At 38.6% G+C, this 25,871-nt stretch overlaps 3 protein-coding genes across 3 annotated transcripts; all 3 read left to right on the top strand.

The window, feature by feature from the left end:
- Positions 1–2,705: 2,705 nt before the first annotated feature.
- On the top strand, positions 2,706–6,536 carry LOC116514214 (arylacetamide deacetylase-like). Its single transcript, XM_032225688.1, has 3 exons — positions 2,706–3,143; positions 4,232–4,301; positions 6,227–6,536. Exons 1-3 carry the CDS (start codon positions 2,957–2,959, stop codon positions 6,534–6,536), a joined length of 567 nt encoding a protein of 188 aa, XP_032081579.1. The 5' UTR covers positions 2,706–2,956.
- A 399-nt stretch (positions 6,537–6,935) lies between these two features.
- LOC116514215 (arylacetamide deacetylase-like) lies at positions 6,936–7,930 on the top strand. The gene is made up of 2 exons (XM_032225689.1): positions 6,936–6,953; positions 7,201–7,930. Exons 1-2 carry the CDS (start codon positions 6,936–6,938, stop codon positions 7,807–7,809), a joined length of 627 nt encoding a protein of 208 aa, XP_032081580.1. The 3' UTR covers positions 7,810–7,930.
- A 5,395-nt stretch (positions 7,931–13,325) lies between these two features.
- On the top strand, positions 13,326–24,738 carry LOC116513884 (arylacetamide deacetylase-like). The gene is made up of 5 exons (XM_032225172.1): positions 13,326–13,463; positions 21,030–21,252; positions 22,357–22,426; positions 23,105–23,276; positions 24,069–24,738. The coding sequence occupies exons 1-5, from the start codon at positions 13,326–13,328 to the stop codon at positions 24,675–24,677; spliced, it is 1,212 nt and encodes a 403-aa protein (XP_032081063.1). The 3' UTR covers positions 24,678–24,738.
- The last annotated feature ends 1,133 nt before the right edge of the window (positions 24,739–25,871 follow it).

Raw genomic sequence — 25,871 nt, forward strand, 5'->3', positions numbered from 1 at the left:
GCCAGTTTGGTCTAGTGGTTAAGGGACTAAGCTAGAAACCGGGACAGTGAATTCTAGACCAGCCTTAGGCATGGAAACCAGCTGTGTGATCAATTCCTGCTGTTACTAATGGATCAATTCTTGGTTGATCCAGAATAAAATAGGCTCTGTGCTTCCAGGCAAATGCTGGGGGGGAGGGGGGGGGAGAAAGAAACTTATTTCACTTCTAATCTTACGTATCTGTCTGCTGAACTGAGTAAATTCTTGCAGTCTTTTCTCACTGCCTCATTATTTCCAGATTGCAATGCTTAACTAATAATGCAGGTAAGGTATTTTTTCTGTTTACATTATTTTGTGCCTGCCTAATCTCACTGGCTCACGGTTGACTCAGCCTTCCATCCTTCTGAGGTGGGTGAAATGAGGACCCAGACTGTGGGGGTGATATGCTGACTCTGTAAACCGCTTAGAGAGGGCTGAAAGCCCTATGAAGCGGTATATAAGTCTAACTGCTATTGCTATTGCATACAGAAAGGGAAACCCTTATTTGCATTTCATTGGCCTCCACAAGTAATCCCAAATAGGGAAATCTTAGAGTAAATACTCAGTGTTTAATATACATTTTTTCTGCATTTTAGCTGTTCATGTCCACCCAGTGCACTGAAAGGAATTAGACATGAACAGCCTTCTAATTTTCTGTTGAGTTGTGCAAACATCTTTGTTGGGACTGAATTTGCAGCTTATCAGTTTTCATCTACCTGTGGCTGCTTGCAAAGGGAAATAAAACAAGTACTTTGTCCTTTTCAGCAAGTGATTTGATTTGAGCCAAGCTTATTCTACCTGTTTGGCAAGTGCCATTTATAGAGTAATGTTACAAGTGTAGTCTAATAACAATGTCCCATAGCAATAATACCCTCCCCTCTGTCCTACCCAGAGTACCTTTTGCCTTATATATTAAGTAGAAGATATAGCATTAGTAAATCATTAGTCCTAGAGGGCTCCTTCTATCTTTTCATAATCTTTCTTGAGAGTTCACTTCTGCTTTATCCAACTGCAAAACCTTTTTCTACATTTGTGTTTTTTTTTCTGACCATTTCAGTGGTTTTTAAGTACAAGCTGAAGACATTTTACCATACAAACGTATTTCTCAGATCAGTGTTTCTCCTTTACCTGAAACACTTGTCATGTTGTAGGAGATCATGAGAATAAGGCATAAAAAGAAGCCAGGAGAAAAAGTAGAATAGAGTCATTTGTCAGAAATGGAAGAAAGATACCATTCAAAGACTAGGTGGAAATAGACTAGAGTAAAGTAAAGTAGTTTGTTCTGAGAAATGTAAACAAAGACTTAATGATTAAAATGATTAAAATCGGGAGAAAATTGTTTTGTGGATAGGTTGAATGAACAAATATGATGTCCTTGGAGCAGCTGTGCTATTGGTGGCTGATTATCCTAGTGCTTAGTTCTATAATGTATACCTACCTTCTAAGTTCCAAAAGTCAGCTAAAGTTAAGGTGATAGATTTCGACAATATTTAAAATCCCACTTGTCCACGGAGGTCACATCATAACCAATCACTCACTCTTAATCCAGAAGGTTGTTGTGAGGATAACACAAGGAGGGACACTCATATTACCCACCTTTCAGGGGAAACAAAAGCTGAAATAAAAATGTAATAACTCTTGGAGGCGCAAATGTTCTAGGTGTGCTTGTCAGCATTCCTAAGTATTCAATCAATTTTTATTATGGTCACAGATGTGCATTAAAAACAACAATAATAATAGAAAAAAATAAAAATAAAGGCAGACAGAATAATATATTGGATTGGTGCTGGATTAACAGTGGTCAATTTGCCTAACTTTACATACAGGATGGTAGAATTTGTCCACATTCAGAGAAACTACTTCATATCGACCTGATAATATTAGCTGCACTTGAAAAAGGCCACTATTTTCCAGATATTTTATTAGGTAAGGTGTTATAAATTGAGTCCTTGTAGAAGATGCCATATAGCAGGACTTGAGCTTTCAGTGACCCTCGTTCGGCTCCTATGTTATTCAGACAGCATTCCTAAGTGTGGAAACCTACCCTAAACCAGGATTATGAAAACAGTTTCATTATTAGGATAGGCAAATGGTAGCACCTAGTTAACAATATCTTAGCATGGGAATAGTCAAAAACATTAGGAATTTCTTAGACAAAGAATAGGGAAAGTGATGACAAGTCATTTAACTAGAATAAATTATTAATTTTATATCTATCTTCTATGGCCCCCTGTGGTCATTAGATCATGAATCACAGGACCGTTATATTTTTAATTCCTTCTCTATTCTATTACATTTTGATATAATTACAGTTTGTATAGTTAGCTTTTAACTTTGAATCTTTCTTTGTTCTGATTATTGAGGGCTAGATTTCATATTTCATATTCTCTGTTATTATTTTTGTCTTTATTACTTTATTACCTCCCTGTTTTCTCTCCCTTTACAGAATTTCTTTAAAGTATTTCTAGTATCTGCAGGTCCCTAAAATGATGGACTCCATAACCATGAATTCCTTTCAGAGGAATTCTGAAATCTCATGGGTCCTCTCCAGGCAACAGATGCTGGTCTTTCTTTGAAGCAAAAATAAATTTTTTTTTTGCATGATACTTTCATGATATTTTCCTTCCTCACATCTGTGTCTGGTGCATATCAGCCTTTTTCAGTGTATTTACTGTATGAGTGCTAGATTAGCTCATTAATCGTATTGTTATTCTGGTCCTTGTGGATTCCAGTCAGGTGCTTTCTTGCTCTTCCCTGAGCCCCTTCTGATGGATCACCTGTCTGGCCCCTAGCAATTACTGGCCAGATTGAGAAACACTTGTTTACAGAAAAGAAATGGAGTTTAGAGTACTATGAAGTTTTTGATTAGCACAAGGATGTTAACATTTCTTTTGTTTTGCAGGCCACAATTGTGGAGAAGTTGGGTGTTGGACACTTTATGGATGTTCTAAATCTGCACATAATTGCTACATATACACCTCCTACATCTGATGAAAAAGTCATTGTAACAGACACAGAATTTAGCCATGTTCCAGTACGTCTTTACATTCCTACAAAGCAGTCAGATGTCTTGAAAAGAGCAGTGATTTTCATCCATGGAGGTGGATGGTGTATAGGATCAGCAAGTAAGCATAATTATTTTATTCCACTACCGTGGGTCTCAAATAAAAAATGAATCTATTTATTCTGACGTCCCAGGGCTTTCATTGAGGGATAACAGAGATAGACACATTCTTGAGTCAGTGGTTAATTAATGAATTTTTAAGACCATCCTGATGATTCTCATTAAATGAATCACATTGTAGGTACAAGATTCGCAATTGTCAAAAGGTAAATTGATGAGGTTGTGCCGCCCAAATTCTCTAGTTCTTGCCAGTTTATCTGCTTGCCAATTTTAATTTGCAATGTAATCTGAGCAGCAGGGGAAAATGAAGTACTAAGCTGCTGCCATCCTATTATTTTCATTTCCTAGAGATATTTATGGGATGTAGGGATTCTCAGACATAAAGGAGGCTGTTGCCTTGTTAGTTTCCCATTAGAAAAAAATCCCACTTCTTTCATATCTGATAGAGCATTGAGCTTCACAAAGGTGAAGGAGGACATATCCCAGGTACACAAAAACGGCTTAATCGGTGAAAAAGTATTCCTACATCAACCTAAAGATGGGAATGTTTAAAACCCATTTTAAAAAAATATTCACTTCCTGTTGACTACTTGCTTCTCTATTTTGGTAGTTTTTCTTGGCAGCCGCAGCAGAAGCATCATCATTCTAAGGAATCCCGGAATGGTAGAGATTAGAACCATTTATCCTGCTTCAATAATTTTATGATGCTCCCAACATTAATTTCCACTCCCAGAATTCCTCATCCAGTAAAATTTTGGGCACTGGCATCCACAAATCTTGAAGTTGCTAAGATTGGGAAACATTCGAGTAGAGATTCATGGAAAGTTCCCAGAAAGTCCCTCCCAAAAGAAACTGAAAACAGCTCATTAGAACTTGTAGGCTTAGGGGTTCAAACCTCACATGAACACGAGGCAGAAACAATTCTGCTATTCATAAAATGAGCTTGATGTTTCTTAGTTTTCTATGGTGACATGCTAGTCTCACTCTTGTGGTAGTCTAAAGACCTTGTCCCATATTGCTTTTGACGCATGCACTGTCTATTGGTATTGCAAGAGTAATAAAACATGCTTTGCCACTTATTTTTCACAGCCATGAAATCCTATGACCTCTTATCAAGATGGACATCAGAAAGACTAAATGCTGTTGTGGTGTCAGTCGAGTAAGAATGGGGTTTGAAGGAGACATTTTCGTTCATTAATCTTTTTCTAATCTTTTTTCATAAACAAAAAAGTAATTAATGAGTATTAATAGCACATACTGGTACAGTGAAGGCCAATATATATTGTTATTGGTTGCTAAATTATACTTAATTGCATATGCTGTGCTATAAGCAATGTTGCCTCTAATTTTTTTTCCATGTGTGCGGAAAAGTATAGTGTTCGAGCAGCACATTTTCATGCCTGAGCACCTGAATTTTTTTTAGCCATAATTGACATCAGAGCAGATGTTGGGAGGGGGGCAGGGAGGAAAAGGGTCCCCTCCTTCTCCCTCAGATCCCCAGGAAGGAAAGGAGGGGAGGGGAAGGGAAAGGAAAGAAAATGGGAAACAAGAAAAGGAAAGGAAAAAGGAAAGGAAATAGAAAAGAAGGAAAGGAAAAAGGAAAGGAAATGGGAAAGAAGGAAAGGAAAAAGGAAAGGAAATGGTAAAGAAGAAAGGAAAGGAAAAAGAAAAGGAAATGGAAAAGAAGGAAAGGAAAAGAAGGAAAGGAAAAGAGAAAGGAAAGGAAAAAGGAAAGGAAAGGAGAAAGAAAAGGGAATGGAAAAGAAGGAAAGGAAAAGGAAAAGAAGGAAAGGAAAAGAGAAAGGAAAGGAAAAAGGAAAGGAGAAAGAAAAAGAAATGGAAAGGGAAAGGAAAAGGAAAAGAAGGAAAGGAAAAGATAAAGGAAAGGAGAAAGGAAAGGAAAGGAGAAAGGAAAGGAGAAAGAAAAGGAAAAGGAAAAGAAGAAAAGGAAAAGAGAAAGGAAAGGAAAAAGGAAAGGAAAGGAGAAAGGAAAGGAAAAAGGAAAGGAAAGGAGAAAGGAAAGGAAATGGAAAAGAAGGAAAGTCAAAGAGAAAGGAAAGGAAAAAGAAAGGAAGTTAGAAGAAGGACAGAAAAAAAAGGAAAGAGTGGAAAGGATTGGTACTGCTCAAAAATCAAGTCTCAAGATCCCGTGGACCCCTTTGGCTCAGGCAGTCCAATCCCATGCTGCTTCCCTCTCTCCCCAAAGCGAAGGGATCGCAGAAAAAATGCTGAGCCTAGAATGGGACTTCAGATGAGGCAATGCCTGAGAAACCCCAGATGTGCAGAGAAACGCAGGCTACAACCAGCAAATGCCATTTTCCCAGGAACTGACGAAGCCCCAGAGGACCAATGGGAATTCTCCCTTCTGCAGCATCATCGGTCTCCAGGCAGAGTCTTCCTTGATTTTACCAATCAGAAATCAGAGTTCAGAAGAGAGGGAAGGGGGATATTTTCAGTCACATTTAAAGACATTAAAAAACACTGCGCTGCAGTTTGAAACTTGTGCGCGGTGTTTCTTTGTTACCTGCATGGCCGCTCACACGCGCAGCTTAGAGGGAACTCTGGCTATAAGTATTATTTTGTATTTATAATGGGTAACTAATGTAGTTTTTTATTTACTGTTTTTTATACTTTTTGTAAATTCTAAATAAACAGAATATGATTGGAAGACGGTATACTGATATTTAAATGTATAAAATGCAGTGCACAAATTATTTTAACAGACTAAAATCTACATTTTACAATATTTTTGGTATTTTTCAAAGTTAAAGATTATTATGTCTCAGATTATTCCATATAATTTAATAGCTTTCATAAAGCATGACTTCCTATGAAGCTTAATTATTCTACTGACAAAAGAGACCAGATTAGAATTAGTCGGTAAAAGGGAAAGAATTTTTATTGATCATTTAGCACACAAGTAAGTCAGGAATTTAAAAAAAATCAAACAAATTCTACATCAAAGAAAACCACCTTTTTAAATCTGGTATCAATAGTGTAATTCTAGTGATAAATTAATTTTGTTTTATCAACACAGGGAATATATAAATTTCTGTCATTGTCTTTTTAATCAATTCCCAAAAGTTACAGACTAGCTCCAAAATATCGGTTCCCAGTTGCATTTGAAGATGTGTACTCAGTATCAAAATACTTTCTACAAAGCAGCATTCTGGAGAAATATAATGTAGACCCAAGCCGCATCGGCATTGCAGGGGACAGCGCAGGAGGTAACTTAGCTGCAGCTGTAACCCAGCAGGTAAGAATTACCCATTTGAAAGTAAATCCAAAATGGAATTATACATGTTACTTACCTCTATTATCTCAAACTATCCTGATACTAATTTATTTATATTGGGGCTTTTCACACTGTACACCTAAGAGCAGGAAGTCATAATTTTTAATAACCCTGAAAGATTCAGGATCTTCTAAGATATCCAAAATGGAGGATCATAGAATTATGCATGTTGATTGAACCCCGACTACCTGAAATTATCACGTAGTCTATCACCTTGGGGTATAAATAAGAACTAGCTGCAACAATTAGCAATCAGGGCAACTGCTGGGCCTTTTCGCATTAGATGGGTAAAAGTGGATATCTAGCATTTTAAAAGAAAGTCCTAGATTTTTAGTTTGCTGATTTGCCCGGAGCAAGAAGTCCATATAGGCCATCTACCATGTTGAAATGAGCCCAAGAAGACAATTGATTCAGGAGGAAATCCACTAGACAGCACCTTGCAATGGTTATTTCATTGTGAAAAATGTAACTTCAGCCCCATTTCAAGAATAAAGCAAAATGAACAATACCATCAAAGTAACATATCTTCCAGTATTTTATTTGCAATTTTCCTCAAAAGTCAGTGCTATAGAAAATTGCCAGATTACAAATACTGTGAAAACATATCATTTAGGGTTTTCCCCTATAATTTTGAATAAGAGATATAAATGTATAAACTTTGAAATTTTAATGGATGTTTTGTTTATATTATGAAATATGAAACATATTAAATAGTCCATCTTTCACAGGAAAAATATTTCTAATAAATACTTTTCTTTTCTAGATTCTAGATGACCCTGATGTCAGAACTAAATTCAAGATTCAAGCTTTATTGTATCCTGGTCTTCAGAGTATTGATCTAGAATTGCCATCCTATCAGGATAATAAAAACATACCAATTCTGTCTAAAACATTAGTAATAAGATTCCTCAGTGAATATATTACATCAGATGAATCTTTTTCCAAAGCTTTAGAGACCAACCAACATGTTCCTGCAGAGTTCAACCATCTGTTTCAGTTTGTAAACTGGAGTAAGTGGCTCCCTGAAAGATTTAAAAAAGGCCACATTTACACTGACCCATCACATAGAAATTCCAAAACTGGACACAAATATCCAGATTTACTGGATCCAAGGAGCGGACCACTTTTAGTTGAGGACATCAAGCTTCAGGGCTTACCACTTACATATATCATGACTTGTCAATATGATGTCTTGAGGGATGATGGAATTATGTATGTTTCCCGTCTTAGGGAAGCAGGAGTTGAGGTAACACATGAACATGTTGACAATGCTTTTCATGGTGTTGTAACATTTATTACAGGCGCTTTTGCCCAAAATATAGGCCACAGAATGGCTAACAACTACATTGAGTGGCTGAATAAGAACCTGTGAAAATACACCCATACCACCTCAATTAATATTATTTTTTTCAGGGACATTATCTTTTTGGTCAATAAATTTGACACTGTAATTCTGCAGTTATTATACTTGATATAGAATCTCTTGTTTCCTGCTGTTTGAATACGTATGAGAAGCTTGGTAGAATATGTGGAAGATTTGTATAACCATTAAATGATTAATAATTTAAAATGAAAAATAAAGTGTTTCACCATTTTATTTGTGAAATTATAGACTTGATCTTGATGTTGTTCAGGATTGCTTTAAAAGTCATGATTCATTTTTATACTCATTTGGCACCAGGGAAATGTGTTCCAGTGGGCTTTTTAAGGTAACTTGTTCCTTTTGGGAAGCAACTAGTGTGAATATCTGGCTGCAGACCATTGTAAGTTCCTGAGTAGGATTTCATGAATAAAACCTCTTGGTTTCTCTTGATTGGATTTTGCATGGATGGTGTCGAAGGAAATGGGTGTGATAGTGCCTATAAATTCATCTGGGATTCAGGTTGGCTTGTTGATTCAGAAAAAATGAATAAAATGTTCTCTGAGATGTATTATACCACCAATGTACAAACTACTTCAATACTACTTCCCATGGTGAGCTGCTGGATCAGTTAGATAGATATGGTCCTGAGGAGGCATCCTTAGATCCAGCTTATTTAATCAGTCTCCAATTTTCTCTTTTTAGGATAGACAATCCAAAAATGGTGGGATTGCAAGTAGAGCACTGTACTAGATTATCTAGATCCATTTCATCCAGATTTCTGACTTGGATCTATGTTAAAGATTCTTTTTTAAACCATATTCAATTAGATTGACCCAACCTCAAGAGAGGTTAAAAAAAAAAGTGCTGGACTTTTGATGTATAAGATTTGCAAATATATGTGTGCTTCCTATTACCTCTATTCCGTATTCTTATTTATTGCTGTTATTTCTATATTATTACCATATATTATTCTATATTATTACAATTATATCTGTACAGCATTCTGCTTCTATTATCTCTATATTATTACTATTACAATTGCCTCCACACTTTATTATTATTACTTCTGGACTATTCACTGTTATTAATACATGGGAATGTTTTTCTCTTACAGAATGTATTCTGTGTTAATTTCTCTGTGATTTTTTTTCTTCTCTGTTGTTACTGCTAACATGTAGATCCCTTTCACCTGTCCAAGTTTGGCTTTTTCTTGCTGAATCTCTATACTTTTGTTTCGTTGCACTTTCTACTCTCTCTGAAGGAAAAACATCTCTTGCCTTTTTGCTGCTGCGCTGCTCTGTTCAACGATGGCTTCAGTACTCTAAAAATTACATAGCATCCCCTTTCTTCTGCTCCCGCACCTTTCGAGGTTATTGTGTAATCAGCAACTGTTGTGTTGGGGAAAAAAAATCAAATGGGAAGGAATCACAAATGCCTATAGTTTTCTTAAGTAGCCTGCTCTTCCAGAGCATGAAATGGAGTACACTGGTTTCCTGTTAGATGACTTTTATGAGAACTGGACATGGAACAGTTCATGTCTCCTGATGCACTGGGGCTTCTTGGTAGCTTTTGATACTACTAGACACCACATTGTTCTGAAATGCCATGAAGGTTAGGAATGAGACTTCATAATAAAGTGATTCTGCTTATTATTAAGTGGGTGGAAAAGAAGTATAATAATAGGAGATCTATAGTAATTTCCTTATAAAGTTCTGCAGGTTCACATCTCCAGTTTTAATATTTATCTTACTTTACATCACAGCCAACTGGATGTCAACAAAGTATATTTGAATATTTCAGATGTGATTTCAAAACAGCTAGATATGGAATCACTTCTATTACCCTAACAGTTCTACATCTATATGATATTTAGCTTACCAGAAAGCCATGGGTGAATAACAGACCAAATGACATTATTTAAGTTATTTGATGTTAAACAGACATCTATATTAAGATTTTTCTTCAATCTCTTTCTAATATGTTCTTTTTGCAATTGATTTCTGGTATTTAAGTACTAACATATGGAATTTGAACTTGGTATGAAACCAATACTGGATGTTATAATGATACAGTCTTGCTTCTATACTATGATTAGTTTTATCAAGGCTTTTCATATTATTCATATTACTCAGAGGCCTGGTGAAAGTTTGTTGTGAATGAGTTAAACATATTTAAAAAGAAAACATTCAGTCATATCCCATCACCAACATCATAATATTTTCTTTCACCATTTTATTTGTTTATATCACAGTAGTGAAGCTGTTCCAGGATAAGAGTCATATTCCATCAAGACTATATTTCCGGGGGTGTCAAACTCGATTTACTTGAGGGCCGCATCAGGATTGTGTTTGACCTTGGGGGATCAGAGTAGGCATGGGCTGGGTGGCCATTGCCAGCTTGATGTCACTTGTGTCAGGGGTGCCTGTGGCAGCCCAAGCATTCTGCCAGCAAAAATGGGCTCTCGAGTTCCATTTTCTCTGGCAGGGGCACCATGGGCTAGTCCTTCATTGTTTCCAGGTTGGCCCCATGGACCAGATCAAAGCACCCCATGGGTCGGATCCAGCCCCGAGGCTTGAGTTTGACACACCTGTATATTCCAATAATTAAAAATGTTTCTTCCCTTTCTCTCTCCTTCTGAGTCTCTTCGTACATTTTTCTCTTTACACACATATATTTTCCTGCCTCTTTTTAAATTAATAATAGTAAAACAGCTACATGAGAAAGAAAAGGAGAACAGAATGAGAAAAGACATTTAGCAATTTTCAAGCAGAGGATGCTTACTCCCTTGAACTGACTTCAGTGGAAATAACTCATAATGATGACTTGATGGGAAAGTGCCACAAGAAGAGGAAACAGAGTGATGCATTCACAGCCAGATGCACTGACCCAACTCTGAACAAGTGACTTGCAAGAAAAGTAGTGCTTTTTCTCTTCCGCATCAGGGAATGAGCAGTTTCAGCACTAGCTCAATTCCATATCCATTAAAGGTGCTGCAGTATCAAGTGTCAACAGTGAAGTAGGCGATATCACTGAGTTACATGGCTTATCATGTCGGGCTATCATTTGACACTACAGACAGAAATCAAGACAGTAGGGACAGCGCCTAATCCATCAATTTGGAAAAGAAGAAAGAACAAGGCAAACAAATAAAAGCCTATTTTCATACGAATTGCCCCCATGTGGCTAAAACCCAGGAAACTGCTTTAACATGAATTTGTTTTCTCCTACTTGTTTAAGCAATACTTTTTGCAAGAAATAATTCAGCGTGGTAGCATTTGAAAGATTTCTTCAGGAAATGTATCTCAGAAGATAATATTTCCGCCAAGGAAAATTCTTGTTTGCCTAGGAATACTGTATAATTCCTTTTGAGAAAAGGAGGTTATAATGTAAAACTTGGAGAAGTTTTTTTTTAAAGGTGTACCTATAGCAGAGGTGATTTGCCAAACCCAGCACTACCGGTTCGCTCATACTCGTTCTCGCACATGATGCTTCCGCTTATGCACAGAAGCATCCAGGCGGGCGGGTGGATGGGCAGACCATCCCGCTGTCACCACTACTGGTTCACACAATCTGGGCCAAACCAGGAGCCACCCACCTCTGACCTACATGGAACTGTTTGTGCATTTGGCAATATGATTATAATTACAGGCATATAGTACAGTTGCAAAATGGCTTGTTTGGATTGTTTGTATTCCCTAACCCTAATGTTTGTAGTTCCCTGAGATCACATATACTGTGTAACATCTGTCTAATTAAGTTAAGATACAATTGCAACAATACACATGGCAAACACTGATCCACAGAGAATAACTGCAAGGTGTATTTAATTAAGAAATATGCAGAATGAATAACTAGGAATGCCATTGTGCAAACCCAAGCTTAGTGGTTAATTTTTGAAGTGTTGTGTAAATGCAGGAAATTGCATTCAGTGCTGAAAATCAGTAACTGTTAGCATACAAACAACATTTCCTCGATTAGGGGATGTTTCATACAATCACTCATATCCCTTCTGGTCTGCCTACTGCAATGAGGCTTCCCTTGAAGACTACTGGTAAAATTCAACTGGTGCAGAAGGCAGCAGCATAGACATGCCTCAAAATGCCCATGTAATGGCCCTCTTTTGTGAGCTGCTTGTTCCCTTGTATGACTCACAGCTTTACATGTCAAAGATGTACCACTTTCCTTCCATAGAAACTGCCCAATCCTGTCTGGCAGGATTGCCACAAAGAAGAGGGAGTCAAACTATTCTCCAGGGCACTTGAGGGTAGAACAAGAAGCAATTGGTGGAAACTAATCAAGGAGAGAAGCAACTTAGAACTGAGGAGAAATTTCCTGACAGTTATAACAATTAATCAGTGGAACAGCTTGTCTCCAGAAGTTGTGAATGCCCCAACACTGGAAGTCTTTAAGAAGATGTTGGATAGCCATTTGTCTGAAATGGTGTAGGGTTTCCTGCCTAGGCAGGGGGTTGGACTAGAAGACTTCCAAGGTCCCTTCCAACTCTGCTATTTTATTGTATTATTGTATTTTTATCTTTTGCTTTTTTTTCTTGTTTATAATATTTTTAAACAATTTGTAAACCACCCAGAGTGACAGGGAGTTGGGAAAACTAATAATAATGTTGATCAAGATTCAATCAAATCAAAGTTTATCAATATGTAGCTGGTTTTAATTGCCATACCAGAAAGCCTTGGGTGGCACTTAGAAAATCTGTACTTTTGACAAAAATTATGTCAATCACAAAAAACACTTTGCTTGAATCATACATATACTATGCTAATACGTACTGACTTCCTAGGTTCTTGGGAACAAGTCAATAAGAATAAAGATTAACACCAGCTAAAGAACTATTAGTGGTGATTTCACATGACTTAGAATCATCATTATCATTCAACCAAAGTAAATTTGCTCTTAACTAATCTTGCTTAGATAGCAGAATGCAGAGGATTCTTTAACCATATTATTAAATATATTTAGGATAATTAATTTATTTTAATAAGTAATATATTTTATTAAATATTAAATATTATTTATTAAAGGCAAGAGAACAGCCCAGAAGAAGGCAGTAACTAATCACTTCTGTAACGAAGAAAACTGCTCATTGTTATGGAATCTTATTTCATTAATCTGAATCATAGGATTTTTCTATTGCTTTCTCCTTTCTAAATACATCAATTCTACTTTCTCTCCAGCAACTTTGCCACTTATAATTTCAGTTCTGCAATTCAAAGGTAATTTCCAAGGCAAAGTGAAGAAAATGTGTTGCAATCCTTAATTATTGGAATATAGAAAAAAATTCCTGAAAAACTACTTTTGTAATTGTCAAGAACTGTCTAATCCTGTAATTTACAAAGCAAAATAGGTTCTATCAACTGAAAATTTGTGAATATTTAACAAAATGCCTCTGGCACTAATTTTACTATTGAGATCAAGTGAAATGCTTGATCAGCTGGCTTGTCAGTATTGCAATCCTCCTGAGATTAGTCAGTAAAAGCTAGAGTTGAATAAAGTAGACAAAGTAAAAGATGGGAGGAAAATTCTTCTGCCTTCTGGTAGCTTCAACTTTGATAGCCTACTATATCTACCAGCCTTTACCAGAGAATGTGGAGGAACCCTGGAAGCTGATGCTTTTGGATGCTAGCATTAGAAGCCTAAACCATGCAGTAAGTTGAGACATTTATTTCCCGTGCTTATGCCTGAGAATGCTTGAAGGTGAAAGTTGTGCTTTTAGGGAAATCAGATAATGCCATGGAAAACAACAACTAAAAAATAAGAATGCTAACGATCTGTAAAATGCCTTCATCATACTGAAAGCAGATACTGAATATTATGGTTTATTATATGAAGAGCTATGGAATTTATGTATTTTTCTACACTTTTTCTGGATTTAATCTTAAAAATATAATAAAATCAGGAGCAACTTCCTTTCTATATTTTAGAAACTTTTCCTTTTACAAAATATTTTCTTCCCGAACATTAGACTCTGAGCAGGATGTTTTTTTATATTAGATATAATATATGTTTCAGACCTTCAAGAGAGCCAGTTTGGTTTAGTGCTTAAGGGACTAAGCTAGAAACCAGGAGAGTGAATTCTAGACCAGCCTTAGGCATGAAAGCCACCTGTGTGATCAATTCCTACTGTAACTAAATGGATCAATTCTTGGTTGATCCAGAATAAAATAGGCTCTGCACTTCCAGGCAAATGCTAGGGGAGGGGGGCGGGGGGAGAAAGAAAGAAACTTCTTTCACTTCTTATCTTCTTTTTTTTACTCTTTTTTCTCACCGTCTCATTATTTCCAGATTGCAATGCTTAACTGGTAATGCAGGTAATGTATTTTGTCTGTTTGTTTTATTCTGTGCCTGCATGCAGAGAGGGAAATCCTTATTTGTATTTCTTTGGCCTCCACAAGTCCTCCCAAATAGGGAAATCTTAGAGTAAATACTCATTGTTTAATATACATTGTTTCTGCATTTTAGCTGTTCATGTCCACCCAGTGCACTGAAATGGATTAGTCTTTTTGCATGCTGCTACATGAACAGCCTTCTAATTTTCTGTTGAGGTGTGCAAACATCTTCGCTGGGAATGAATCTGCAGCTTATCAGTTTTCATCTACCTGTGGGTGCTTGCAAAGGGAAAGAAAACAAGTACCTTGCATTTTCAGAGAGTGATTTGATTTGAGCCAAGTTTATTCTACCTGTTTGGCAAGTGCAATTTATAGAGTAATGTTACAAATGTAGTCTAATAAAAATGTCCCATGGCAATAATACCCTCCCCTTGGTCCTACCCAGAGTACCCTTTGCCTTATCTATTAGTAGAAGATATAGTATTAGTAAATTATTAGTCCTACAGGGCTCCTTCCATCTTTTTGCAATCTTTCTTGAGAGTTCACTTCTGCTTTATCCAACTGCAAACCTTTTTCTACATTTCTGCTTTTTTTCTGACCAGGTCAGTGCTTTTTAAGTACAAGCTGAAGGCATTTTACTAGAACACAGTACTTCTCAGGTCAGTGTTTCTCCTTTACCTAAAACACCTGCCATTGTTGCACGAAATCATGAGAATAAGGCATAAAAGGAAGCCAGGACAAAAAGTAGAATAGAGTCATTTGTCAGAAAGGGAAGAAAGATACCATTCAAAGTGAACTAGGTGGGAATAGAGTAAAGTAAAGTAGTTTGTTCTGAAAATATACACAGAGGCTTGATGATTAAAATGATTAAAAAACAGGAGAAAGTTGTTTTGTGCATAAGTTGAATGAACATATAACATGTGCTTGGGGCAGCTGTGCTATTGGTGGCGGATTATCCCAGTGCTTAGTCCTATAGTGTATACCTACCTTCTAAGTTCCAAAAGTCAGCTAAAGTTAAGGTGATAGATTTAGACAATATTCAAAATCCCACTTGTCCACAGAGGTCACATCATAACCAATCACTCACTCTTAATTCAGAGGGTGTTGTGAGGATAACACAAGGAGGGACACCCATGTTACCCATCTTTCAGGGGAAACTAAAGCTGAAATAAAAATGTAATAACTCTTGGAGGTCCAAAGGTTCTGTGTGTGCTTGTCAGCATTCCGAAGTATTCAATCAATTTTTATTATGGTCACAGATTAGAATTAAAAACAACAACAATATTGGTAAAAAAATAAAAATAAAGACAGACAGAATAATATATTGGGTTGGTGCTGGATTAACAGTGGACAATTTGCCTAACTTTACATACAGGATGGTAGAATTTCGCCACATTCAGAGAAACACCTTCATATTGACCTGATAATATTAGCTGCACTTGAAAAAGGTCACTATTTCCCAGATATTTTATTAGGTAAGGTGCAGGGGTGGGTTTCAGCTGGCTTGCACTGGTACGAGTGTACCAGTTGGTGAAATTTAGCTTACCTTCCTGTTAGATATCTCCCCCTTCCCGCTGACAGACTGACAGAGGTTTCCACCAACGTCCTCTGTTCCGGCGGGAACAGCGGTTGAATCTCATTGTTCAAAAGGTCTTACAGATCCCTTTAAAAGGGGATGCTACCTGACCATTCCTCAGCCGGATGTTTACTTGACTTGCAATAAGGAGCTGTTGTTACCAAACCTTTGTGTGCCTCCTTTACCCGATCGAACACTGGCGACGAAGGTTGGATTGGAAGGCAACTAGGCAAACAAAGAGAGCAAATGAAGTCTTGCAAGTACATCCAGCCCAGAGCATCCCGTGAGGCATCGAGCAAACCATTGCGGAACACCCAGAGAGAACCAGAATGGCTATGCACGGCCCACCAACTCCGTACAATCAAGCTACTGAACACTGGGAATCATACATGCTCAGCCAAAGAAGTATTGGGCAGGGTGGATTGGGGTGACTGGACAGCAAGGCTGGTTGGTTAACTCCTAGCTCAGCACTCCACCCCTTGCCCTATCTCCAACAAAAGCCCCGCCAAGCTGCTGATGGGCCAGCGCCTGCAAACTACCCTGGGCGGACTGCACCCACTCTACTACAGCCTAGCAACCTGGGGGCACCTCCCCGCACTTTTGGGGAATGGGACCTTGTTTGGCCTCAAATTTTACAGGGGATCCGAAGTGGGTGCCAGCCACCATCACTGCTGTAACAAGTCCCTGCCCTTACAGGGTCACGCTCACAGATGGCACCAAGTAGAGGCACCATGTGGATCAGGTGAGGCGCTGCCTTCTACATGAGACCTGCGCTCAATCCGGCCCGTCGAGTCCGGCCGCTTTCGTCCAGCAGCTGGCCCCAGTTCCAACGCGGCCCACAATTCCTCCATTGAATGCGGCTCCGTTTGAGGCCTTCAACCAGTCAGGACTTCCCTACTCTGCTACCGCCTTCCGACAGCCGTACCAAGTTCCATCTCCATCTGTCAATGCTCCTCCTGGGTTTCCCCACCATAAGGCCTTCGCCTAATCAGGCCTCGCCTATCCTGCCACTGCCTACTGTCAGCCACAATCTGGTTCACCTCCATCGTACAGGCCCCCTCACCCTGTCCTACCTTTCCCACTAGATCTGCCTTTGGGAGTAGGATAGGATGACATCGCCCGGAGCTACACTCCTTTCAGGGGGGAGGTACCACAGGGACCTCTTACCCCATCAATGACACCGCTGCAAATGAGGTGTTCTTGGTGGGTCTGACGCTGGCCCGCCTACTTAAGCAATTATGCCTGCGCAACCTTCATGCGTGCACCCTTGCTAGGGGGAAAGGAGTGCTCTGTCCTCGACTTGCGACTGGTCCTAAAGTCCTTGACTTACGATTGACAGCTGACAACAGTCTAGCCACACCTGATTGGCTAAGACAGGGCTGGCTGAGTGCTGGCTGCCAGAGGCACTCCTATTGGTCACCCTGCTTGACAGCTCCTGTATGAATAGCTGACAAGCAGGGCGAGGTGCTGAACTCTCTCTGTATATAGTTAACTGTTGCTGTTACTCAATAAATAGCTGTTCGCTTACCTCAGTTGTCTCATACCTCATCTGTTCTGTCGAACTTCAATCACTAAAGAAAAGGAAGCGAAATTATTATTATTTTTTCTCATGAAGAGACCGACTATTTTACCTCATGCCGCAGCAGCCATGGCTTCGCTTCCGCCATTTGCTCCGTTCAGAACCGCCGGGGAGTCTTGGGCAGGTTTCCTGGAGCATTTTGAATGCTTTCTGATTTCCAACAATAACCACAACCTGCCCTCGGACCACAAGTGCAGCTTCTTTTTGAGCTCGTGCGGTCCCAAAATGTTTAATATGGCCAGGACTCTCACTTTGCCTTTGGCCGTATACGAACTCAGCTGGGACGCACTAATAACCAAGCTAAAAAACCACTATGCTCCGACACCATTGAGGATCGCCCTCCGCTATGCATTCCAACAGTGCGTTCGTTCAGAAAGACTCTGCGAGCCAGTTCTTACAGTCTTTCTGGACGGCAACAATCCAGTGCGAGTTCGTTGACCTCTACAACTCTCTCGTGGAGCAATTTGTCTGCGGAGTTTGAGATCTCTGCTTGAAACAAAGGCTGTTGGCTAGGGCCGAGGTCATGTTGCAGCAGGTGGTGGACGAAGTTAGAATTGCTGAACTGTCAGAGCAGTCCATGGCTGAGATGCCCTGCATCCAGCTGCCACCTCCGCCACCCCACAGAACGTGCCTCATCAATGAGCTCGTGCCCCTCGATGAGTTGATGAGGACCAGGTGGACTGCTTGAGAGCTGTGCCCAGACTTCAACACTGGTGGCACCCCAGCGATAGCAGCTGAGAGAGGGAAGGACGAATTCTGGGAGTTGAAGCCCACAACAGGACTTCCTGCCCAAAGCCTGGAACTGACTGCCCAGAATTGTGTTTCAGCCACCCCAGCCACTTCGGCTGCTTCTGCAGTCACCAGAGACTCCTTCCTCACTGCTGCTTTGTTTCAGGCAGGGAAGCAGAAAAAAAGAGCACTTCCACTCTTACTTTCCTCAGCCTATGGGCTATTCAGGGGGTAAGGGAAAGTGCCCCTTGGTTGCCCCTCCAGGAGGATCACCGTGTATCCTCCATGGATGGGAGGTTGAAGGAGTGACCACAGGTGAAGAGGGCAAAGGGGTTTTGGCAGCACGAGAGAAAGACTTCAAAGTCAGTGGAGGTGGTGTGCAGCAGAGGTGGGTTCCTACCAGTTTGCACCTATTTGGTAGAACCGGTTCGTCAAATCTAAGAAACTGGTTAGAAGAGGTTCCACCAGTGGACCTGGAAAGCAGGTCACACCTACAGAAGAGGTTCCAAAAAAATTTGAAACCCACCACTGGTGTGCGGCTGGTGTGTCTTGTTCTGACTTTCCCCGGATGCAAAATGCTTTAAAAATAAAGTTTTAGGTTTTTTTTTGGGGGGGGGAGGGTTGTAAAGCACTAGAGGTGCAAGAGTCTTATAACTTGACAGCTTTATGACTTGCACACTTCAAATGCCAGAGTTTCTGAGTCAACATTTTGGTTGCTAAGTAAGAGTGTTGTTAAGTGAGTTTCACCACATTTCATAAGTCGGCCATGCCCACCTGATCACATGACTGCCAAGCCACTCCTACCTGGTCAAATGATCGCAAACCACTCCCATCCGCACACATGACCCCCCCACCCCCAAGCCTACAAAACAGGCCATATCTACAGAATAGTTTCTAAGAAAAAATGAAACCCACAACTGGCAACGTGTTATAAATTGAGTCCTTGCAGAAGTTGCCGTATAGCAGGACTTGAGCTTTCAATGTGCCTCGTCCACCTTTTATGTTATTCAGCCATCATTCCTAAGTGTGGAAATCTACCCTAAACCAGGATTATGAAAACAGGTTTTACTATTATAATACATTATTAGGATAAGCAAATGGTAGCATCTAGTTAACAATATCCTAGCACGGCAATAGTCAAAAACATTAGGAATTTCTAAGACAAAGAATAGGGAAAGCGATGACAAGTCATTATCTATATAAATAAAAATGTAATGGTTGTTTGTTCAAAATTGCTAATCTCCAAAAATTCTTCACCGATTGCTTTGACATTTTGAAACAACGTTGCATTCGAATATGTGAATGTTTTTATATACGTATATTATATAGATGTCACACCTATGACAGGTAAAAACTTGAGTTTTTGTAAAAACATTCTTTTTTGAAAACCAGCGCCATCTGGTGGACGCAAAAGCAACACATGCTATACTAAATATTACATGATACCATTTCAATGTTTCCAGCGCCATCTTGTGGACGTAAAAGCAACACACGCTATACTAAATATTTCATGATTCCATTTCAATGTTTCTGATTGCATTGTTATATTGAATTTTCATAAATTTTGATTTATTTTCATTTTGATTTAATTATTTCGTGTGACATTGTGTTAGAATTGAGCTGTGTCGTTTACCATAGCATTCATTTAGTGAGTATAGTATATTCGGAACAGTTCAGCCTCTTTCCAGCTTCGTCCCGACGGTCCCTTTATATGTGTGGCTGGGCTGCAGCCGCATGCTTTCCCCTTTCCGCCCCTCCCCTGATGAGCTTCGACCATTTCTGCCAAGGAGAGCCGAAGCCCTTTGGCCTCCCCCTCCCCTCTCTCCCGTCCCCTCCCGCCAGGCCTTTGCTGTACGCCCGGCCAGCCCAGCAGAGCTCAAGAGGAGGCGGAGGTGGAGCATTTCCTCAGCCCAGCCAGCTGCATGCACCCTTCCCCCCCTCACAAAAAGCCAGCGATGGCCTCGCCAAGGCGGCTCTGATGGGGCTGCGGCAGCAGTGTCAGCCTGAGGTGTAGCCTGGCTGGGGCGGCCCCTGGGTGCCCCGTGAGGCGGCACACCAAGGACTTCTCCTCCTCCAAGATCCTGGATGTCTCACTCTCCTGGGCCACTGACTTAGGGAGCCCGAGCGCAGCTCCTCCAAGGAGATGCTCAACAACTTCCACGAGGCTGACAGCGCCAGCACTGTCTCCCCAAACCAGCCTCGCCCTGCCCAGCAGCCCCAATCCTGACCAACAGCAGCACCCACCTGCTGCCCCATTACGTCCAGAGTGGGCCACAGCAACGCGTGGCTGGGTACAGCTAGTACTAGAATAAATTATTAATTTTCTATCTACCTCCTGTGATCATGAATCACAGAACAGTTATATTTTTAATTCCTTCTCTATCCTATTAAATTTTGATATAATTACAATTTGTATAGTTAGCTTTTAAATTTGAATCTTTCTCTGTTCTGACTATTGAGGTCCAGATTTCATATTTCATATTCTCCATTATTATTTATGTCTTTATTACTTTATTACCTCCCTGTTTTCTCTCATATTACAGAATTTCTTGCTTGATATTTCCAGTATAAGCAGGTCCCTGAAATGATGGACTCCATAACCATGAATTCCTTTCAGAGGAATTCTGAAATCTCATGGGTCCTATCCAGGCAACAGATGCTGGTCTTTCTTTGAAGCAAAACTAATTCTTTTTTTTTTGCATGATATTTTCATAATATTTTTCTCCTCACATCTGTGTCTGGTGCATATCAGCCTTTTTCAGTGTATATACTGTGTGAGTGCTAGATTAGCTCATTAGCTGTATTGTTATTCTGCTCCTTGTGGGATCCAGTTGGGTGCTTTCTTGCTCTTCCATGAGCCTCTTCTGATGGAGCACCTGTCTGGCCCCTAGCAATTGCTGGCCAGATTGAGAAACACTTGTTTACAGAAAAGAAATGGAGTTTAGAGTTCTATGAAGCCTTTGCTTAGCACAAGGATGTTAAGATTTCTTTTGTTTTGCAGGCCACAATTGTGGAGAAGTTGGGTGTTGGACACTTTATGGATGTTCTAAATCTGTACACAATTGCTACATACACACCACCTACATCTGATGAAAAAGTCATTGTAACAGACACAGAATTTAGCCATGTTCCAGTACGTCTTTACATTCCTACAAAGCAGTCAGATGTCTTGAAAAGAGCAGTGATTTTCATCCATGGAGGTGGATGGTGTACAGGATCAGCAAGTAAGCATAAGTATTTTATTCCACTACTTTGGGTCTCAAATAAAAAATGAATCTATTTATTGTGACGTCCCAGGGCTTTCATTGAGCCATAACATAGATAGCCAACCTTCTTGGTGGTTATTTAATTAATATTTTAAAACCATCCTGATGATTCTCACAATATGAATCACATCGATGATAGAAGATTTGTAATTGTCAAAAGGTAAATTGATGAGATTGTGCCCTCCCCCCCAAATTCTCTAGCTCTTGCCAATTTATCTGTTTGCCAATTTCAATATACAATGTAATCTGAGTGGTAGGGGAAAACCCTTCTTACTAAGATGCTGCCATCCCATTATTTTCATTTCCTAGAGATATTTATGGGATGTAGGGATTCTCAGACATAAAAGAAGCTGTTACTTTGTTGTAGCATGTTAGTTTCCCATTAGAAAAAAAAATCCCACTCCTTTCACATCTGATAGAGCATTGAGCTTCACAAAGATGAAGGAAGACATACCCCAGGTACACTAAAACTGCTTAATCGATGTAAACGTATTCTTACATCAACCTAAAGATGGGAATGTTTAAAACTCATTTTAAAAAAATATTCTCTTCCTGTTGACTACTTGCTTCTCTGTTTTGGTAGTTTTTCTTGGCAGCCTCAGCAAGAGCAGAATCATTCTAAGGAATCCCTGAATGGTAGAGATTAGAACCATTTATCCCTGCTTCAATAATTTCATGATGCTCCCAACATTAATTTCCACTCCCAGAATTCCTCAGCCAGTAAAATTTTTGGCACTGGCATCCACAAATATTCAAGTTGCCAAGACTGGGAAACATTCGAATAGAGATTCATGGAAAGTTCCCAGAAAGTCCCTCCCAAAAGAAACTGAAAACAGCTCATTAGAATTTGTAGGTTTAGGATTTCAAACCTCTCATGAACACGAGGCAGAAACAATTCTGCCATTCATAAAATGAGCTTCATGTTTCTTAGCTTTCTATGGTAAGATTATAGTCTCACTCTTGTGGTATTCTAAAGCCTTGTTCCATAGTATTTTTGACCCATGCACTGTGTATTGGTATTGCAAGAGTAATAGAAAATGCTTTGCCACTTATTTTTCACAGCCATGAAATCCTATGACCTCTTATCAAGATGGACATCCGAAAGACTAAATGCTGTTGTGGTGTCAGTCGAGTAAGAATGGTGTTTGAAGGAGACATTTTCGTTCATTAATCTTTTCCTAATCTTTTTCTCATAACAAAAAATTAATTAATGGTTGTTAATAGCACAAACTGGTACATTGAAGGCCAACATATATTGTTATTGGTTGCTAAATTATACTTCCTTCTATATGCTGTGCTATAAGTATTATTTTGTATTTATAATGGATAACTAGTATAGTTTTACATTTACTGTCTCATACTTTTTGCAAAGTGTAAACAAATAGAATATGATTGGAAGACTGTATAATAATATTGAAATACATAAAATGAAATGCACAAATCATTTCAACAGACTAAAATCTACATTTTACAATATTTTTGGTATTTTTCAAACTTAAAGACTATTATGTCTCAGATTATTCCATACAATTCATAGCTTCCAAAAAGCATAACTTCCTATGAAGCTTAATTAATCTACTAACAAAAGAGACCAGATTAGAATTATTTGGTAAAAGGGAGAGAAATTTTATTGATCATTTAGCACCCAAATAAGTCAGAAATTAAAAAAAACAAAAACGAATTCTACATCAAAGAAAACCACCTTTTTAAATCTGGTATCAATAGTATAAATCTAGTGATAAATTATTTTTTTAGCAACACAGGGAATATATAAATTTCTGTCATTGTCTTTTTAAATAATTCCCAAAAGTTACAGACTAGCTCCAAAATATCGATTCCCAGTTGCATTTGAAGATGTGTACTCAGTATCAAAATACTTTCTACAAAGCAGCATTCTGGAGAAATATAATGTAGACCCAAGCCGCATTGGCATTGCAGGAGACAGCGCAGGAGGTAACTTAGCTGCAGCTGTAACCCAGCAGGTAAGAATTACCCATTTGAAAGTAAATCCAAAATGGAATTATACATGTTATGAATCTCTGTTATTGCAAGCTATCCTGATACTAGTTTAATTGCCCTGGGCTTTTCACACTATATACCTAAGAGTAGGAAGTCATAATTTTAATTATCCTGAAAGATTCAGGATCTTCTAAGGAGTCCAAAATGGAGGATCATAGAATTATGCATGTTAATTGAACCTTGACTGTCTGAAATTATCATGTAACCTAATACCTTGGGGTTATAAATAAAAAATACCTGCAGCAATTAGCAATCTTGGCAACTGCTGGGCCTTTTCACATTAGATGGGTAAAACTGGTAGAAACCCCTACCATTTTAAAAGAAACTCCTAGATTTTCAGTTTGTTGATTTGCCCAGACCAAGAAGTGGCATGCAGGCTACCTACCTGCCCAAGAAGACAATTGATTCAGGAGGAAATCCACTAGATAGCACCTTGTCAATGGTTATTTCATTGTGAAAGATGTAACTTTAGCACCATTTCAAGAATAAAGCAAGCTCAACAACACCATCAAAGTAACATATCTTCCAGTATTTTATTTGTAATTTTCTTCAAAAGTCATTGCTGTAGAAAAGTGCCAGATTAACAAATACTGTGAAAAACATATCAGTTAGGGGTTTCCTCTATAATTTTGAATAAGAGATGTATAAGCTTTGAAATTCTAATTGTTGTTTTGGTTACATTGCTAAATATGAAACTTATTAAATAGTCCATCTTTCACAGGAAAAATATTTCTAATAAATACTATTTTTTCTAGCTTCTAGATGACCCTGACATCAGAACTAAATTCAAGATTCAAGCTTTATTGTATCCTGTTCTTCAGACTATTGATCTGGAATTGCCATCCTATCAGGATAATAAAAACATGCCAATTCTGCCGAAAACATTACTAATCAGATTCTTCCACGAATATTTTCCATCGGATGACTCTTTTTCCAAAGCTTTAGAGACCAACCAACATGTTCCTGCAGAGCTCAACCATTTGTTTAAATTTGTAAACTGGAGTAAGTGGCTACTTGAAAGATTTAAAAAAGGCCACATTTACACTGACCCATCACATAGAAATTCCAAAACTGGACGCAAATATCCAGGTTTACTGGATCCAAAGCTCTCACCACTTTTAGTTGAGGACATTAAGCTTCAGGGCTCACCACTTACATATGTCCTCACTTGTCAATATGATGTCTTGAGGGATGATGGAATCATGTATGTTTCCCGTCTTAGGGAAGCAGGAGTTAAAGTAGCACACGAACATGTTGACAATGCTGTTCATGGTGTTTTAACATTTATTGCAGGCCCTCTTGCCCCAAATATAGGACACAGAATGGCTAATAACTACATTGAGTGGCTAAATAAGAACCTGTGAAAACACACCTATACCACCTGAAGATGGTTGACCTGGATTCATTCGGTTTCATTCAATTTATTTTTTTCAGGGACATTATCCTTTTGGTCAATAAATTTGACATTGTAATTCTGCAGTTATTATACTCGATATAGAATCTCTTGTTTCTTGCTGTTTGATTAAGTATGAGAATCTTGGTAGAATATGTGGGGGACTTGTATAGTCATTAAATGATTAAAAATTTAAAATGAAAAATAAAGCTTATGACCATTTCATGTGTGAAAATAAAGACTTGGATCTTGATGTTATTCAGGATTGTTTTAAAAGTCATGATTCATTTCTACACTCTTTTGGCACCAGTCAAATGTGTTCCAGTGGGTTTTCTAAGGTAACTAGTTCCTTTTGGGAAGCAACTAGTGTGAATATCTGGCTGCAGACCATTGTAAGTTCTTGAGTAGCGTTTCATGAATAAAAGCTCTTGGTTTCTCTTGATTTGATTTTGCATGGATGGTGTCAAAAGAAATGGGTGTGATAATGCCTATAAATTCATCTTTGATTTAGGTTGGCTTGTTGATTTGGAAAAAATGAATAAAATGTTCTATGAGATATATTATGCCAGAAATGTACAGATAGCACTTCAATACTACCTCCTATTGTGAATTGCTGGATCAGTTAGGTAGGTATGCTCATGAACTGGCTTCGTTAGAGCCAGCTTATGTAATCAATCTCCATTTTTTTTCTTTTTAGGAGAGACAATCCAAAAATGGTGGGGCTTCAACTAGAGCACTGTATAGGAACTAGTTTATCTAGATCCATTTCAGCTGAGTTAATACTTGGTGTATGTGTTAAAGATTCTTTTTAAAACCATATTCAATTAGATTGACCCAAACTCAAGAAATATTTAAAAAAAGTGCTAGACTTTTGATGTGTAAGACAAGTATATGTGTGCTTCCTATTACCTCTATTCCGTATTTTTATCTATTGCTATTGTTTCTATATTATTGCCATATTTTATTCTATATTATTACAATTATATCTGTACAAGCATTCTACTTCTATTATCCAACACCTGCAGATATGTGTCTGTGTCTTAGTGCAATTCAACAGCTTTTCTTCTATTGGGTGTATTTTTTTTAAAATGTAGAGTATTAAAGTTTTTTTCATAAATAGATAGTAGCCAGGGCTATAGGATCAAGACAAGGCAAATATCAGTAA

Source organism: Thamnophis elegans, chromosome 10, assembly GCF_009769535.1.
Source record: "Thamnophis elegans isolate rThaEle1 chromosome 10, rThaEle1.pri, whole genome shotgun sequence".
In the NCBI taxonomy this organism is placed as follows: Eukaryota; Metazoa; Chordata; class Lepidosauria; order Squamata; family Colubridae; genus Thamnophis; species Thamnophis elegans.

Bases quoted from the DNA above. Each gene is read 5' to 3' on its own strand.
- LOC116514214 (XM_032225688.1), top strand. From the start codon at position 2,957: ATGGATGTTCTAAATCTGCACATAATTGCTACATATACACCTCCTACA. The intron at 3,144-4,231 runs GTAAGCATAATT...TATTTTTCACAG, and splicing joins ATGGTGTATAGGATCAGCAA to CCATGAAATCCTATGACCTC. The intron at 4,302-6,226 runs GTAAGAATGGGG...AATTCCCAAAAG, and splicing joins GCTGTTGTGGTGTCAGTCGA to TTACAGACTAGCTCCAAAAT.
- LOC116513884 (XM_032225172.1), top strand. From the start codon at position 13,326: ATGGGAGGAAAATTCTTCTGCCTTCTGGTAGCTTCAACTTTGATAGCC. The intron at 21,253-22,356 runs GTAAGCATAAGT...TATTTTTCACAG, and splicing joins ATGGTGTACAGGATCAGCAA to CCATGAAATCCTATGACCTC. The intron at 22,427-23,104 runs GTAAGAATGGTG...AATTCCCAAAAG, and splicing joins GCTGTTGTGGTGTCAGTCGA to TTACAGACTAGCTCCAAAAT.